The 16175-nt window shown below is 39.4% G+C and overlaps 1 protein-coding gene across 2 annotated transcripts in view; it reads left to right on the top strand.

The window, feature by feature from the left end:
- Window positions 1-4686, top strand: part of LOC147731657 (indolethylamine N-methyltransferase-like) — a 57807-nt gene extending 53121 nt beyond the window's left edge. For both annotated transcript variants that reach the window (XM_086958783.1, XM_086958782.1), the window contains exon 3: window positions 2935-4686. In XM_086958783.1, coding sequence (XP_086814909.1) covers window positions 2935-3373 — 439 coding nt within the window. In that variant the 3' untranslated portion in view covers window positions 3374-4686. The remainder of the gene's footprint in view (window positions 1-2934) is intronic.
- The last annotated feature ends 11489 nt before the right edge of the window (window positions 4687-16175 follow it).

Below are 16175 nucleotides of genomic sequence, written 5' to 3'. Positions count from 1 at the left end.
GAGAATGCATTTATTTCAGTACATCATAGTGGTGCAACATTGCCTTGCACCCGCTTTAGGCAACTAGTATGAAAGGTATAGAACAACCCGAAATGGAGCATGTGCTCCTATGTTGTTTGACTCAAATCTGTGCACAGAACCCCCCCAAGTCTATAGAGTTCAGTGGTAGAAAGTTTTTGGATCTGGAGGTAGTTAGGCCCTGTTTTCCCACTACGGTTCAGCTAATTCAAAGGTCTGGGACTTAGACTCCCAGTGATCTGCCTCAGTATTTCTTGCTTTGTAGATCCCAAATAATGTGCACTACCATAAGTTCCTGGTCAAGCCAAATCCTTTGCTCTAGGGGTCCTGATGGACAGTGGTTACATTTTGATTGTTATCCTTCACTCCACCATTTCCAGTGGAGGGCCAACAAAACTAGTTTTACATGTCAAAATGAAAAAAAGATTTAAAAAAACACTCAAGCAACAACTTGGCTGCCATATTAAACAAGCATTTGCAATGCAATAGGTCTTGCACTTGCGAGAGTTTAAGCTATTGGCATTGTAAATGAAAATGCCCTTTATTTATGTGTTTTGAAAACTGGTAAGTGGTGAGTAAGCACTCACTTTGTACTTCTAGTCCTTGCTTACGAGAAGCAAGGCTAGCAGTAAAAGAGGCACAGTTACTGCCAGCCCTGTTTCTTGTAAGCAATGACTATAAGTGCAAAGTGGGTGTTTACTCACCACTTGCAGGTTTTCAAAACACATAAATAAAAGGCATTGTCATTTGCAATGCTAATAGATCAAACTCTGGCAAATGGGAGACCTATTGCATGGCAAATGCTTGTTTTTATAGGGAATATTTGAGAAGAGTTGAGCCAATTAGAAAAAGACTCTGCTGCGACCTACAGATTTTCGACAGCTGGGGAGGTTGATGAAATCAGTAACTTCTGTAATTGATTTTAATCAATTTTAGCCCAGGGTCTATGCTGAGCTGACATATGCCTCTTAATCGGGGCTATATTAGCTCTAGGGCAGTTAATTGTAAAAAAGATGGCTGAGTGATCCCAGCAGGCCAGAGGAAGCACTTTGAGACTATTGATATCTTTGTTATTAGAAAATAATGCATCAAGTGTGTGCCCAGTGCTATGAGTGGAAAACATGGTAAGAAGCTTAAGGTCAACGTCGTCCATAGGTTCTAGTAAGGAGACAGCCTTGGACCCAGCCTGAGTGAGTCCTGACCCTCAAAGTGGTGCTTCCCCCATCCTGGACCCTTGTAAGTGGTACTAAAGGTACTGATATAGTCCAAATACAAAACCTTGGACTTAAGACATTTTTGGCCAACACAAGTACCTGTATACCAGAGAGGAAACAAGGACTTACCCACTCATTGATCTGCCCAAGTTCTTATTGATCTGCCCAAGTTGCTTCGCCAGTCTGACTTTGCGGCAGCTCCAACGAAGTTATTTTCCGCTGCAGCAAATCCTGCTCAGTGGTTCCCCACAGAAGGAGTTTACGACTTTGTGGAGCCCTCATTGGCTAAGGCCGGCAGCTTTGTCCCACAGGAGATGTCAACTTCAAAAAAGAGACTAAGTGGGATAGTGGGAATTTTTACCCGTACTTTATCAGCGGCTCCTTCTCCTCAAGCATCACAATCTGCACTTTACCTTCTCAGACAGTTTTTCTTGAAATTTCTTTTAAGTCCACAGGTAAGTGTAGACTGGCCCAATTACCTTTGTGTATCCAAACCATGCTCCATCTCGGGTGACCATACCTTTCAACTTTGCCGCTGTTTCGCACAACTAGATGTTTACAGTTGGCGGTTGATCTTTTAGGTGCTAGTTTTCACTGTAAACTTTAATAGTTCAAAACTCTGGTTCTACTGATTAGATTTTTGCTTTTTCAATGTCAAATACATTTTACAAATTTACTCTATTTTTCTAAATTTGTGTTTCATTTTTCTAGTGTGTTTTCACTTAATAACTGATTGTGTTCTGCATAAATACATTACACATTACCTCTACGTCAAGTCTGGCTGTTTTTGTACCAAGCTGCCAGAGGGTTAAGCACTGGTTAATTTAGTGACCATTTGAGGTTCACCCTGACAGGCTTCGTGGCTGTTGCTTGAGAAGGGCTCACACGATTCAGAACCAACAACTCAATTTCTCACAGTGAACAACATAAAAGTTCAAATTCGAATCAGTGCCTGTTTGTTTGCCAGCATTAAAACAAAAAACATTGTAATGTGTATTATAGTCCCATATTGCCATCCCAGGTTTGATTTATTTTACATTTTGTATTTATATATGTTGGCCTATTTTTCAGTTTACATCTGTCTCGTTTTTCTGTCTATATTGTCATCTTATTTTTCTTATGACATTTACAAAGCACTTGGTCTTCCACCTTGTGGTTTATGATATAACCAGAATCTGGAATAGAATAAGATAAGGTAAGGTAAAATAAGATAAGATAAGATAGTTTTTTCTGGCAGATACCTACTTAGCTCCCAGGAGGCTCCATGACCCAAGATAAATACAACTCTGATGATGACGATGCTTCTTTCGCAACATTGCTTGGATGTTTTTTATGCATGCAGGCATGCAGCTACCTCACTTCAGTATTGTGCATGACTGGGGAGAAAATCTCGCCTAGTGAAGAGACATGAAATCCTATGATTTGTATCTGAACGTCAATGTATGAAGCAAGTGTATTCACTAACCATCAGCCAAGTTATTGGGGGCAGGTTGGGGAAACAATAAGAGGAATGAATCTGAGACCCAGGCTCCATTAGCTCACTCTGGCCACATTATAGTGGGATGTAAACCTTAGTCAGTCCATGACAGTTTACTTCAGTGACCTTAATGCACGCCTGGCCTGGAGCTATAGTAACACATGTGAAAGTTATGAAAAGAAAATGGCATGGTTACAATGATATCATGTAAATCTTTTTTTACAGAGAAACGTGGATTGAGAAAGAAGAGACGATTAGAAAAGCCATAAAAGTTGTTATCAAAGGTGAACTTGCTGAGTCTCACCCAGTAGCCCCAGCTCTTCCTGCTCAAGCTGACTGCATTTTGAGTGAATTTTGTCTGGAATTTTTGAGCACGGATAAAAAGGGCTACTGCAAGGCCCTGAAAAGTATGTCTTCTCTGCTAAAGCCAGGTGGTTGTCTCATAATGTCTGTGTTACTCGAATGCACCTTTTACATGCAAGGCAATGTCAAGTTCCCAGTCGTATCCTTGGATGATGAGTTTGTGAAAAAGGCTGTAATAGATGAAGGCTTTGACATAAAAGACATTCAGGTCGCTCCTAGAATTATAATTAGTTTGCATTCGATCTGCGATTTTTCAGCTAAAATGTTCCTTTTTGCACGTAAGGGAAAGGACAAGGAATAGTTCCACAGGGGACCATCAAAAAATGCAAGTTGAAAACAAAGACGTAGATTATTTTGTGTTCTAATTGAGCTGTGTTCACTGAATTATGTTAGAGATCTAATTTTAATATCTACAATAAATATTTGGTGTTTATCTAATATCACAACGCAGTGTTGAAGGGCAGCACATATGATTGGATATGATTGTAATTTGATGTTAAATTGAACACTGATTATTATTCTTTGCTAAGGATCAAGATCTATAAATTATTATTTTTCCTGGATATTGCAGTGTCAGAGGTTGAGACTTTGGGGCAGATTTTAAAGAAAAGTGTGCAATGCAACTACGTTGTGTGGGGTTAAAAGCACCGCTCACAGCCATATCTACAAAGATATAGCGCTGCTACTGTGATTCACTGCACTCACACTCAAACAGGCTCCCTAGCACCATGCAGCCACCTTTGCAACAAAACATAGGATCTGTACTGGTAGGGGACCCTTGCATGCAAAATACAAATTTTGAAGCTTTTCCTACATTGTGTGTGTGCTGTACAATGAAGCACACATGCAATGTGGAAAAGGTTTGGAGACGTCAAATAATTTGTCCAATTTAAAGCCTGTGTATTTATGTTCAAAACCTCTCTGTCACTGTTAGTAGACAGTGATTGGCGCACAAATATTGGGTGGTAGTGGGGGTATACCCAAGTTGCACCTATGGAACTCTCCCTTAATGCACCTAGCACAAAATAGATTAAATTAAGCACAAGGCACTATTTGTGTTACTTTAAGCCTACTTTGCAGATCAAAAAATATTTTGCAATATAATATAAATACCATATCACAGTAACATTGTACATCCATTTTTGTGATTTTTCACCAGAACAAATTAATTCTAAATCTGCCCCTACCCTTAAAGGGCCAGATTTGTCGAGGGATTGCATTGCTCTAGCATCAAGTAGGTTGTCAGAAGGGCAACACAATCCCTAAGTCAGATTTACCAAGCAACACATGGCCACCTTGCATGGCACTGCATTGTTTGGTAAATGTGGAGTAACGCAAGGTGGCACGAGTCGCTGCCTTGCGGTACTCTGCCCTGAGAAGGCTTTCCATAAGTGGAGAGTGGGTGTTCCCAAGCATCCACCCATGCATTTTGGTACATTCTTAGATGACTGGTAACCCTGAGAATGCGTCAAAATTGTATACTATCCAAGGAGAGGCACAATAATGAGAAATATCTTTATTTCTCCTTGTTGTGTCCTCTTTCTAAGTGCGTTGCTCCCTGCAGCACACATAGAAAGAGCAAAATGCCTCTGAGGATTGTTTTTGTGCAGGAAGGTGCCCAATTTTGCCTACAATGCAGGCATCATAGTGAAAGGGTAATCAATAAGTCCAGAAAGAATCCCTGGAATACTTTTAAAGGTAACAGTGTGTGAGGACCACCCATATAGGGACACACCAACAACCAAAGTATAACGTTTACAGTCTTTTATTAAAACAGAAAAATACAATTTAAAATTTCAGAAAAAATAAGTAGTAAATTTTTCTGAAAATATACAGTGTATACAATGCGCATTACCATTTCATATTGAAAATATGCCTTAAAAACACAAGAATAACATTTCATAATTAAAAAGACATTTCATAATTAAAAAGACATTACATGTAGACCTAAAAGTGAAACAAATACAACATAATATGAGAGTATCAATGACATAAATTATACAGGACAGAAACACCCCAAGAAAGTACTTGCTCAAATGATATTTCAACCAATTAATGGGATCCAATAGCCTTACTGCATTTGTAACATGATACCACAGTTATTAAATTTGTGTATAGTTGGTATCTTCTAGGCTTAGTTGGATTCTCTTTTATTCCCTTGCGTCGACGCGTTTCGGTGTAAATACCACAGATACGGTCCCACCTTCCTCAGGACGGTTTATAGTGGCGTCCTCAATTTCATACAAGAGATCTCCTTCTGCGTATCAAAAGAATATATATCTATCAGTGTGATTCACTCTAGGTTTTATATTATGCATCGTTGACATGTATATTTAGTGAGAGATTTTCCACATTCCAACTTTTAACTACCACATATTTCTCTCTTTTATTCTTGCTCTTGATAGAACAGTGTCAACCTTTCTCCGTGTGTGGTTCCCTACAATCTTGACATTAACATACCTTTGGTCAACCAAGGCTATATTTGTGGTCTAAAGTTACATGTCATTTTTCTGATGGCATTCGCATACATTACTAGTGCTTTCAAAATTATACAGTTTACAGTACATTGCATTCACAGACTTATGGCCCTCCGTTACACTTTGGTGTTTGCCCTTGTATACCCGAGCGTGTATACGGTACCACTGTCTTTTTAAACATATTGATCTGGACTAAAGTAATTATTGCACAGGTCTGTTACCCTGGTATACAAATTATGTTGAGTCTTTACGGCTTTTGGCTAGGTTTTATATTCTTTACTAACCTTCTAAAGTCTAAGAAGCTGTAGCACCAAGGCGTTAGTCAGTATCCTTGGGTGACAGGCTTCACAGTTATGGGAGTATCTTTTTCTGACAAATTATTGATTGAATTTCTCTGTGGATTTAAGTTTTATGAAAATTAAATTAGGGCTAATCTTATTATATGCTCATTGTTGTTAGCGCTTTTTGCCTAGCATGTCGCTTACCTGCTATTAATGAGTTCAGCAACTGCATTTATTCCATATTATTTAAACAAATGTTTTCCCTCGTGGTTTCATTGTTCATTCAGTGTCCACGTGTGTCTACTTAGCGGGTGTCTGTTTTCTGAAAAATGATTGTAAAGTAGACTTAATTTCTAATCATATAAGTCTCATTCCCCACATGGATGTTCTATTAAGCATAGGTTTTCTTACCTTCTCTTCAAATAGAAGACGGCTTCCCGCTTTTTACAATATCTACAGGGGGTGGCTGATGTACGTGTTTTCTGCGCTTCTGAACGGATGTGTTCTATAGGGAAGAACACAGTCATAAATGTTCTACTCCTACTCATACCTTAAACATTGTGGGTTAATAGTTTTGAACTGTTTGTTTGTTACCCAGTTGATTCTTAAGAGAGTCGTGGGATTAGGCTGGTCTATATATACCCACCCACGAGTCCTTATTTCCTCCATTTTAAAGTATTTACCTCAGGCTATTCCCAACTCCCCGTAGTTATCTTTATGGTCGGGTTCTCATTAGCATACTTTCTCTATATTACAAATGCTAATCTTATTGACAATGTCCCCTTTATACTTAATAGATTACAGGGATATTCTGAATATCAAGTCCCAGAAACCTGTATCGCCAAATATTCACGATCCCAGAAAAACTATTAACCCACAATGTTTAAGGTATGAGTAGGAGTAGAACATTTATGACTGTGTTCTTCCCTATAGAACACATCCGTTCGGAAGCGCAGAAAACACGTACATCAGCCACCCCCTGTAGATATTGTAAAAAGCGGGAAACCGTCTTCTATTTGAAGAGAAGGTAAGACAACCTATGCCTTATAGAACATCCTTGTGGGGAATGAGACTTATATGATTAGAAATTAAGTCTACTTTACAATCATTTTTCAGAAAACAGACACCCGCTAAGTAGACACACGTGGACACTGAATGAACAATGAAACCACGAGGGAAAACATTTATTTAAATAATATGGAATAAATGCAGTTGCTGAACTCATTAATAGCAGGTAAGCGACATGCTAGGCAAAAAGCGCTAACAACAATGAGCATATAATAAGATTAGCCCTAATTTAATTTTCATAAAACTTAAATCCACAGAGAAATTCAATCAATAATTTGTCAGAAAAAGATACTCCCATAACTGTGAAGCCTGTCACCAAAAGGATACTGACTAACGCCTTGGTGCTACAGCTGTTTTAGACTTTAGAAGGTTAGTAAAGAATATAAAACCTAGCCAAAAGACATAAAGACTCAACATAATTTGTATACCAGGGTAACAGACCTGTGTAATAATTACTTTAGTCCAGATCAATATGTTTAAAAATACAGTGGTACCGTATACACGCTCGGGTAAACAAGGGCAAACACCAAAGTGTAACGGAGGGCCATAAGTCTGTGAATGAAATGTACTGTAAACTGTATAATTTTGAAAGCACTAGTAATGTATGCGAATGCCATCAGAAAAATGACATGTAACTTTAGACCACAAATATAGCCTTGGTTGACCATAGGTATGTTAATGTCAAGATTGTAGGGAACCACACACGGAGAAAGGTTGACACTGTTCTATCAAGAGCAAGAATAAAAGAGAGGAATATGTGGTAGTTAAAAGTTGGAATGTGGAAAATCTCTCACTAAATATATATGTCAACGATGCATAATATAAAACCTAGAGTGAATCACACTGATAGCTATATATTCTTTTGATACGCAGAAGGAGATCTCTTGTATGAAATTGAGGACCCCACTATAAACCGTCCTGAGGAAGGTGTGACCGTATCTGTGGTATTTACACTGAAATGCGTTGACGCAAGGGAATAAAAGAGAATCCAACTAAGCCTAGAAAATACCAACTATACACAAATTTAATAACTGTGGTATCATGTTACAAATGCAGTAAGGCTATTGGATCCCAATAATTGGTTGAAATATCATTTGAGCAAGTACTTTCTTTGGGGTGTTTCTGTCCTGTATAATTTATGTCATTGATACTCTCATATTATGTTGTATTTGTTTCACTTTTAGGTCTACATGTAATGTCTTTTTAATTATGAAATGTCTTTTTAATTATGAAATGTTATTCTTGTGTTTTTAAGGCATATTTTCAATATGAAATGGTAATGCGCATTGTATACACTGTATATTTTCAGAAAAATGTACTACTTATTTTTTCTGAAATTAAATTTTATTTTTCTGTTTTAATAAAAGACTGTAAACGTTATACTTTGGTTGTTGGTGTGTCCCTTAAATACATGTTTAGGGGTGGTCCTCACACACTGTTACCTTTAAAAGTATTCCAGGGATTCTTTCTGGACTTATTGGTTACATAGTACCCTGTTCCCTGGAACTTGAGGGGTCTTCTCTCTAACTTTGACTGAATCATAGTGAAAGGGTGCCTGCATTGGCACAAGGCAGCACATTGTGTGCCAGCACAAGGAGAGGACAGGAATGCACCAAATATGGCGCGTTCCTCCCTTCTCACTTTCATGCAGCGCTCCACAGCAAGGTATTGTGCAGTGTTTCACCACGTGAAAGGTCAATAAATCTGCCCCATTTTTTTTACGCCTTCCGCTGAGTGCTTGGATAAGTTATCACTGCAATTTAAAGTGAGGTGTTTGAGTACAGTAATACACCACAGTAACAGCAATGGAGTCTACTAATGGATGCAAACCGAAGAAAACAACAATGCAACAATAATATAGGAAGAAATATACACCACAACAACTTGACAAAGGTCAGTGACACAATGCAGTACATTAGCAACACAAAAGCACAATTTAACAACACTGCAACACAGTAGTACAGTGAATATCAACAACATGAACCAACACAGAAACACCAAATAATAATACACCTAAAAAAGGCAATACAACATCAAATATTTGCAATATAAACAACAGCATATTGCAATGCACAGACAAAATGGAACAAAATACCAATACATTGGCAACAGGAAAATTCAACTTAACTATACAACAATACACTGAGCCCAGAGATTTTACCAACTCAATATACCAACACAGTAACACAACACATTAATACACAAACACAAAACAACACAGCAGCAGAATTGTGCAATTGTGTTATGCTGTGATTGTCTGTTCTGGTGTTCTAGCACATTTCATCATGATCTGTTGTGGTTGTAGTTTCGTTATGTTGTGTTGCTATGTTACAAATTATTGTGGTGTAAATATGTGTTATGTATTGATAAATATGTTATTATTGTATACTTTCAGTGAATGGTATTGATGTATTTATCGGGTCTCCCTGGTATTATCCTCTTGTTTAAGTGTTTTATGTTTGTGCTGCATTATTGTGTTGTGTTTTTCAGGTGATACATTGTTTTTGTGCAATTGAATTGCATTTTGTGTTGGTCGTGATTTATTGTGCTTTTTTGTGCTAGTGTGTTTTTGTGTTGCATTGTTGCATTGTTTTGTTATTTTTCTCTTACTTTTATAGTTGTGTTGCACTCTGGTGAGATTGTTTTGTTATGCCCTGTTATGATTTCATGTTCTATTTTGCCTTGTGTTATGTTTGTTTTCAATCATGTTGTGGACTGTAAATACTAAACAGACCTCAGCAAATACTGCTAAATTTCCACGCAAAAGCAGCAGATTTGCTCAAATATACAGTGACAAATAACCAGTAATCACTTTCTAGGGAGGAACATACCAATGCTCCAGCTCTTTAAATATTTATGATATCGGTCAGTGCCATACTGCAGCAGAGACAAAGCCCTAAATTAGCTGTTTTCGATTTTGTTTCTTCTCATTCTCCACTTACAATGTGGCTAATTGTGGTTAATGTATACTAATTTCACCTGTAAATGTCAAAAATGCAGAATCATTTACACAGATCTCATGTTTGAAGTTATTTCATATTCACTGCTGTCTTGGATGTTTTCTTGGATGTTTTCTAATTGTATGTCATGCTTGTGAAAATAAACAGCTACAATAACACACATCAGTATGATGGTTAAATTATGGAATTACTATTTGCAACATAACTGATTTGAGAACTTACTATCGCCTGTTTTGTGTGTCACCGTAACTTTATATAGGAAAGTGAACCTTCTTATAGTCATGTGGCCTATACATTGTGATTTTAGTGCAATGCACAGGTTTGACCCTTTGCATCCCGCTTCTCATTAAATATCTTTGTTTATATCTACAATATGGGTAAAACAGGCTAGCATAGAAGTTATGCAGATCTTTATTGAGTTAAATGCTATTTATTACAATAATCGAGGGAGAGAAAGGGCTGCCTTACCCCTGAGGCTTTCTCTCTCATGAGTCAGGTCCGCTCTCTACACTCAGGAATATTAGTGAATACCACTACATCATATGGACTACATTGTCTTCCATCTCCTCTTTTATTCCAGGTTTTGGGTTATATTATCGGTGGTTGAGTACTCCTAACCCATGCACCGAGCTTTTATCGACATGATTTTCAAACATATTTTGGAAATGTATTCCTGCAAGAGTTTTGAATAACAATTTCTTCCTTAAATCCATGTACTTCTTGGAAACTGCCACTGACTTTTCTTTTCAGTCAAATTTTATTATATTTTCATACATATGTAAATGTAACAGGTATAAATGCATATTTGAAAAAATATTATCCTGACTTATTTGTAAATGGTTGTTTGCGCACAGACATTACAACTAGTGCATATATTTCATAGAGACCATGTAGTTATTCCTGTAAATTTTTTCACGTAAAGCCAGGTGAATTCTTCTCAGTAAAAAACTGCAATGTTCTTTGGTTTGCAGCTTGGAAGATATCAAAGCTTTCAGTGTTATCATATTATCTCTCATTCTGACATTTAGAATTTTGAATGAAGGTTTAATGGGGCACATGAGTAAAACCAAACACCATACATTTGGGGGTCGATTCCGATTTGGGAAAAAAAGCATCCATCCGAATCGGATCCGGAGCCCTCTCCATACGAATCATACACGTCCGTCCGAATCGGGTAGTACGATTCGTACAGACAGTATCCGTTCAAATCGTCGCGACCCATATGAATTGCACTGGTGATTCCGTACGACTCGTACCCTCACAGTGGACAGTACGATTCGTACAGATGCTCTATGACCCAACGAGTATGATCTGGACCGTGGAATGGAGACGCGATTCGTACGGTACACGTCAGGTAAGTGCGATTCGTATGGAGGGTCACACATTTACATACACACCATACGGTGCGTACACCACGTGATCGCAGGGGTACAGTGCGTACCCCTGCGATTATGGGGTGTACGCACTGTACCCCATGATCGCAGGGTGTACGCACCCTACACCTTGCGATCATGGGGTACGCACCGTACACCCTGCGATCATGGGGTACGGTGCGTACACCCCATGATCGCAGGGGTACGAACCATACCCCTGTGATCATGGAATGTACGCACCATACCCGGGGGGCTCCGTTCCGTACCGGTTTCGAGGCGTACTCTGCTTTTCTGACAGTTTTCAGCTCCCATAGGAAAATAGTCGTACGGAGGGTCGGCGGGACGAATCGTACTTTCTGGGTCGGGAAAACCTGCTTCGAACCGTACAAACGTCGCTTGCTGCGTGTTCCGGCGGCGAGTCGTACGGGAATTTGAGTCATACGGTTCCTGGTACGATTCGTACGGGGAGCTGAATTGGGTGAGAATCGTACTACGTTGTACGTACGGGGACGTTGCAGGGTACGATTCGTATAGGAAAAAGACTCGGAACGGCTATTCGGAGTGCTTTTTCCCGAATTTTGAATCGGCCACTTGGTGTTTCCGCCTCCATTATTTCCTTTCAGCATTGTCTCTGCTCCTTTAAGGATAACCTTAGAGCAGGATTTAGGGTTGGGTTTATGGTTTATGTTTAGATTATGAGTAAGTGTTTGCTTTAAAATTAGGTTTGGAGTAATGTGAATGTTCACTTTTGGTTTTAGAGTTTGGCTTTGGGGAAATTTTGAGTAGGTCTGAAAACTTAGGATAGAATTAAGAGAAAGGCTATGCTTGGGGTTGCATTAATATAAATGTTAAGATTTGGGGGCCCATTAGGATGGCGGGCGGTTTTCCCCCGCCAGGCTGGCGGTAACCACCGCCAGCCTGGTGGGGGCAATCCGCCTGTCATCTGCACCTAAATTCCCCCCGCCATATTAGGATGGCGGGGGGACAGCAGCGGACGGAAAGACCGTCCGCCGCTTTTCCTCCCTGGTCGCAAGGTTTAATATGGTGGTGGTGTCTAATAGACACCCCCAGCCATATTATGATGAGCTTGTGTAGATGTCTTTCCGCGGCGGCGATGCCGCCACAGAAAGGCATGCGGTCTTCACTCTGGGGGCCCCCTGTAGGCCCCCAGAGTGAAGGAGAGGTGGGGGCTGCACACGGGGGGTACCTGTGGTACCCCCCTTCATTTGCATAAACAAAGCGGCAAGCACCGCGTGGTGCCTGCCGCTTTGTTTATGCAAATGCATTAATGCATTTATAGCATTGTGGCGGGCGGTGCAGAGAGCACCACCCGCCACAATGTAATAAATGCAGGATGTGCCCGCCACTGTGGCGGGCACATCCTAATACCCTCCACGGGACCCCCGCCCTAATGGTGGGCGGTCCCGAATTCCGACAGGATGGTGGGCGGACAAATTCCCCCCGTCATCCTAATGAGCCCCTAAGTCTCAGAATTTTTAATTAAAGTATTTAGAGTAGGGATTAGGTTTTGTACTTGTGTTTTGGTTAAAGTTTAAAGTTAGGGTTGTGATAGCGTGTACAGTGATATAAGTGTTAGCATTTGATGTCCAAATCATGTAGAATACTGTTAGAATTTGGTTTAATTTTGGTTTATTGGTAAGAGTTAGGTTTAGATTTAGTAGTGGATAAAGGAGACTTGTAAGATTACCATCAGGATTTGAATTTAGAACAGATTTAGATTACTGGTTAGGGTTATTGATTAGGTTTACTATTAGGGTTTGGGTAATGAGAACAATGAGATTGACTGACATGATTTTGATTTTTAAATAATTTAGGGTAACGTGCAACATTAGAATTAGGTTCAAGTGTATAGTTATAAATAAAGGCCTGATTTAAAATTTGGCAGCTTATTTACTTTATCACAAATGTGACAGTCATCTCATTCATTTCCACCATAGGATTAGTGGTGGGTGGAACTTGTGAAGCATCACTCTGTGGAATTCCATGGAGTTACATAAAAACTCAGAGAAATTATGCAAATTGGCAGAAAATATGCAGCTCGCACGGCTTACGCTGTCAATTAGCAGCAGCAGTGCGGTCAGCACTTAAAATCAGTGCGAATGGCACCATGCATTGCTCTACTAGAGCGGCAGCAAATCTACTAGAACACCTGCCCATTGACACCAACCGCCCGCGTTAGAAAATCTTGCTATGGAATGCCAAATCTTGCTTTGCTTGCCAGCTCGCATTTTCTGGAGCCTCACAGGAGAAACATTCTAGCACATAGCAATTGGTGGAATTTGGCCAGAATTCTGTGTTAAAGAGTAATGAAGAGTGACCAATTCAGTGGGTGGAGCGGAACATCAAAACATTCCACTCACCCCTACAGAGGATATAATGCATTTTTGGTAAACCAGACAAGACATCTATCACATTTGTGCCAGATTAACCGTCTGTCAAGCTCTAAATGAGGCCCTAAATTTAGGGTTAGGCTAGGGGTGTTGGATGCAGTAAGATTAAGTATTAATGTTGGGATTCATAAATGATTTACAATAGGGAGTTGGGATAATGCTTAGTGTTAAATTAAGGACTTTGGGTTAGATGTAGTCTAGTCTAAGAAATAGTGTACGATTAGCAGTTTAGATAAGATTTCCCGTTTTGGTTAGATGCTAGGTTTGCGTTTCTGTACTGGATTGTACAAAGGTCAGAATTATGGTGATGTTAGCTTAGGTGAGGGACAATTTACTTTATATGTTCAATACCAGGAATACATGATAACATAATTGACATGGCTTTGTGTGTAGCTTTAATCCAAATGTTTGTTCTTATGATAACTCTATATAGGGTGTCCAGAATTAGATTCTTTACAATGGTATAGTTTTTACCATAAAGATAATTTTGCCCATCTCATCACCATCTTCTCCTTCATGTAGTAGACCATGAAGCCATGTTCAGTCTGAAAACTGAATATAATGGAGGCCTGGGTATTTCTAAGTGCCATGGATGGGATTTTTATGTTTTGTAACCATGAGGAAGAAATGCATAGATATAGGGCAGTAAAGTAGGTGTTTGTTGGTCGGCTACATTCAATTTGGTGCCCAATTAGAGATGAAGACATGATGAGTGTAAGTATGCTGAAAAGAGGTGAAAGGGGATTAAAGCAAAAATGTAGATCTGAAGGGGATTTGAACCTTCATAGCAATAAAGACAAAGATTTGTTGTTTTCTCTATTCATGTACATTGATGTTTACTGCATTGATAATGGCTTGTAAGGTGTTTCTATTTCACATACACTGTTCTGAATGAAAAAGTTTTTCACAGAGACAGTTAGCAATCTGACAGTTTTTTCCAAAAAGATACTGACTAGTTTGATGAGTTCCAAACATATTCATCTTATGTTCCAGGTTCCATCTTTGGGCCCATTTCACAAAGTTAATTTTGTCCTATACATGTTTACAACCAAATGTACAGTTTCATGGTAGGCATAAATACAGTTAACTTGTGTTTCTCCACCACGAGTGGTAAAGTCCCTCTGAAGGGGTTGCTCATGTCACGTTACCAATTCCTTTACATAACATGAAAAAAGATATATATGAAAAAGGATTACAAATTGTCATGAAATACAAGCTGCAAGAATTTGTTGTGCAAAATTTGCTATGCAGGGTTGTCCTTCAGTTAGGTTTTTATGCGGGCTTGTGGATTGTGAATGATTATTTGATTTACCAGGATTATTGGATAGGAGGTCTGTGTGTGTATTGCATAGAGTGATGGCATCCTCAAGGGTTTAAAAAGTTGTTATGTTTGGAGAGGTAAGGTTACTCCTGGCTGCTGTTATTTTGCTGACCTATTACTTCATAGTAAAATGGCATTTGGGACAGTCTCCTTTCTGCTATGCTGAGGTATCTTGTGAAGTGGCAATTTAGTTGAGTCACGGTTGTTTTGAAGCAGAGTTTCACTGCCTGGCTACAGGCCATAATGCCTTTGTGATTGAAGAAGTGAGCGGAGTATTGCCCATTTGATGTCCAGTAGGCTTGGGCAGATGCAGATTATATGTACTAGATCCTCACTTCCTTTTCTGCAAAGATGGCAGGTGTGATTTTCGGGTTTCCTTTGCAGGGAGGTAGGGTTGGGAATATTGTAAGTATGTCCAGGTGGTGTCTTAAAAATGTCTCCTTTGTCCTAATATTGATTCCTGCGCTCAGGTATGGTTGTGGTTTAAAGACTGTATAATCATTGAGAATAGCCCAGCTGTGTGCCCTTTTCGCCAGAATTGTTTTGCCTTTGATTCAGGATATTACTTTTGTAGGTTTCGTTACTGCCTTTTTGAAGCTCATATGAGTCGCTGTGATCTTCCATAAATAGAATCAGGCCTAATTTCAATAGAAAATCTAGGAAGTACTCTCTGGCTAAAGAGTTTTCCGATGTGAAAATTCAGCACATAGATGTGAGTTTAGTGACCCTTGCTGTGCTCCCCTGATCTTATACCATCTTTTTACGAATGGCCCCCTTCTGGCCATGATCTGTTTCTGTAGGCCGAATTCTAGCCATTTTTGAGCTGGGGAAGTATAGTTTGGGAGGGGGAAGATCGTTCTATTGGCACCAGCACGATTGCGTACCTCCCTTGCATTAGCTCGCTTCCGTAGGTTAACACTGGCAGTAGCTTATCATAGAGGCCCTCAAGTGTGAATCTTAGGTCAGACCTGGTAGTGCTTTTTATCAGAGGCTTCATGGCTAATGTTGTTGTGATGCCTTTTCACCACAGGGCCCCCATCTGGGGTTTGTAAGAGGCTTTGCTGTCTAGTAAGACTCCAAGATATTTGTATTCAGTTACTGGTTCTAGGCGATGCACTTCCAGATGCCAGTGCAGTTTTTTCTTCTTAGTGTAGCTTTTGCCATTGTTTTTGTTTTGCTTAAATTGATAAGTAGTGCTACACAATAAAATTG

Source organism: Lissotriton vulgaris, chromosome 2_1 (assembly GCF_964263255.1).
Source record: "Lissotriton vulgaris chromosome 2_1, aLisVul1.2, whole genome shotgun sequence".
Lineage (NCBI taxonomy): Eukaryota > Metazoa > Chordata > Amphibia > Caudata > Salamandridae > Lissotriton > Lissotriton vulgaris.
This window is presented reverse-complemented; position numbering and strand designations above follow the sequence as displayed.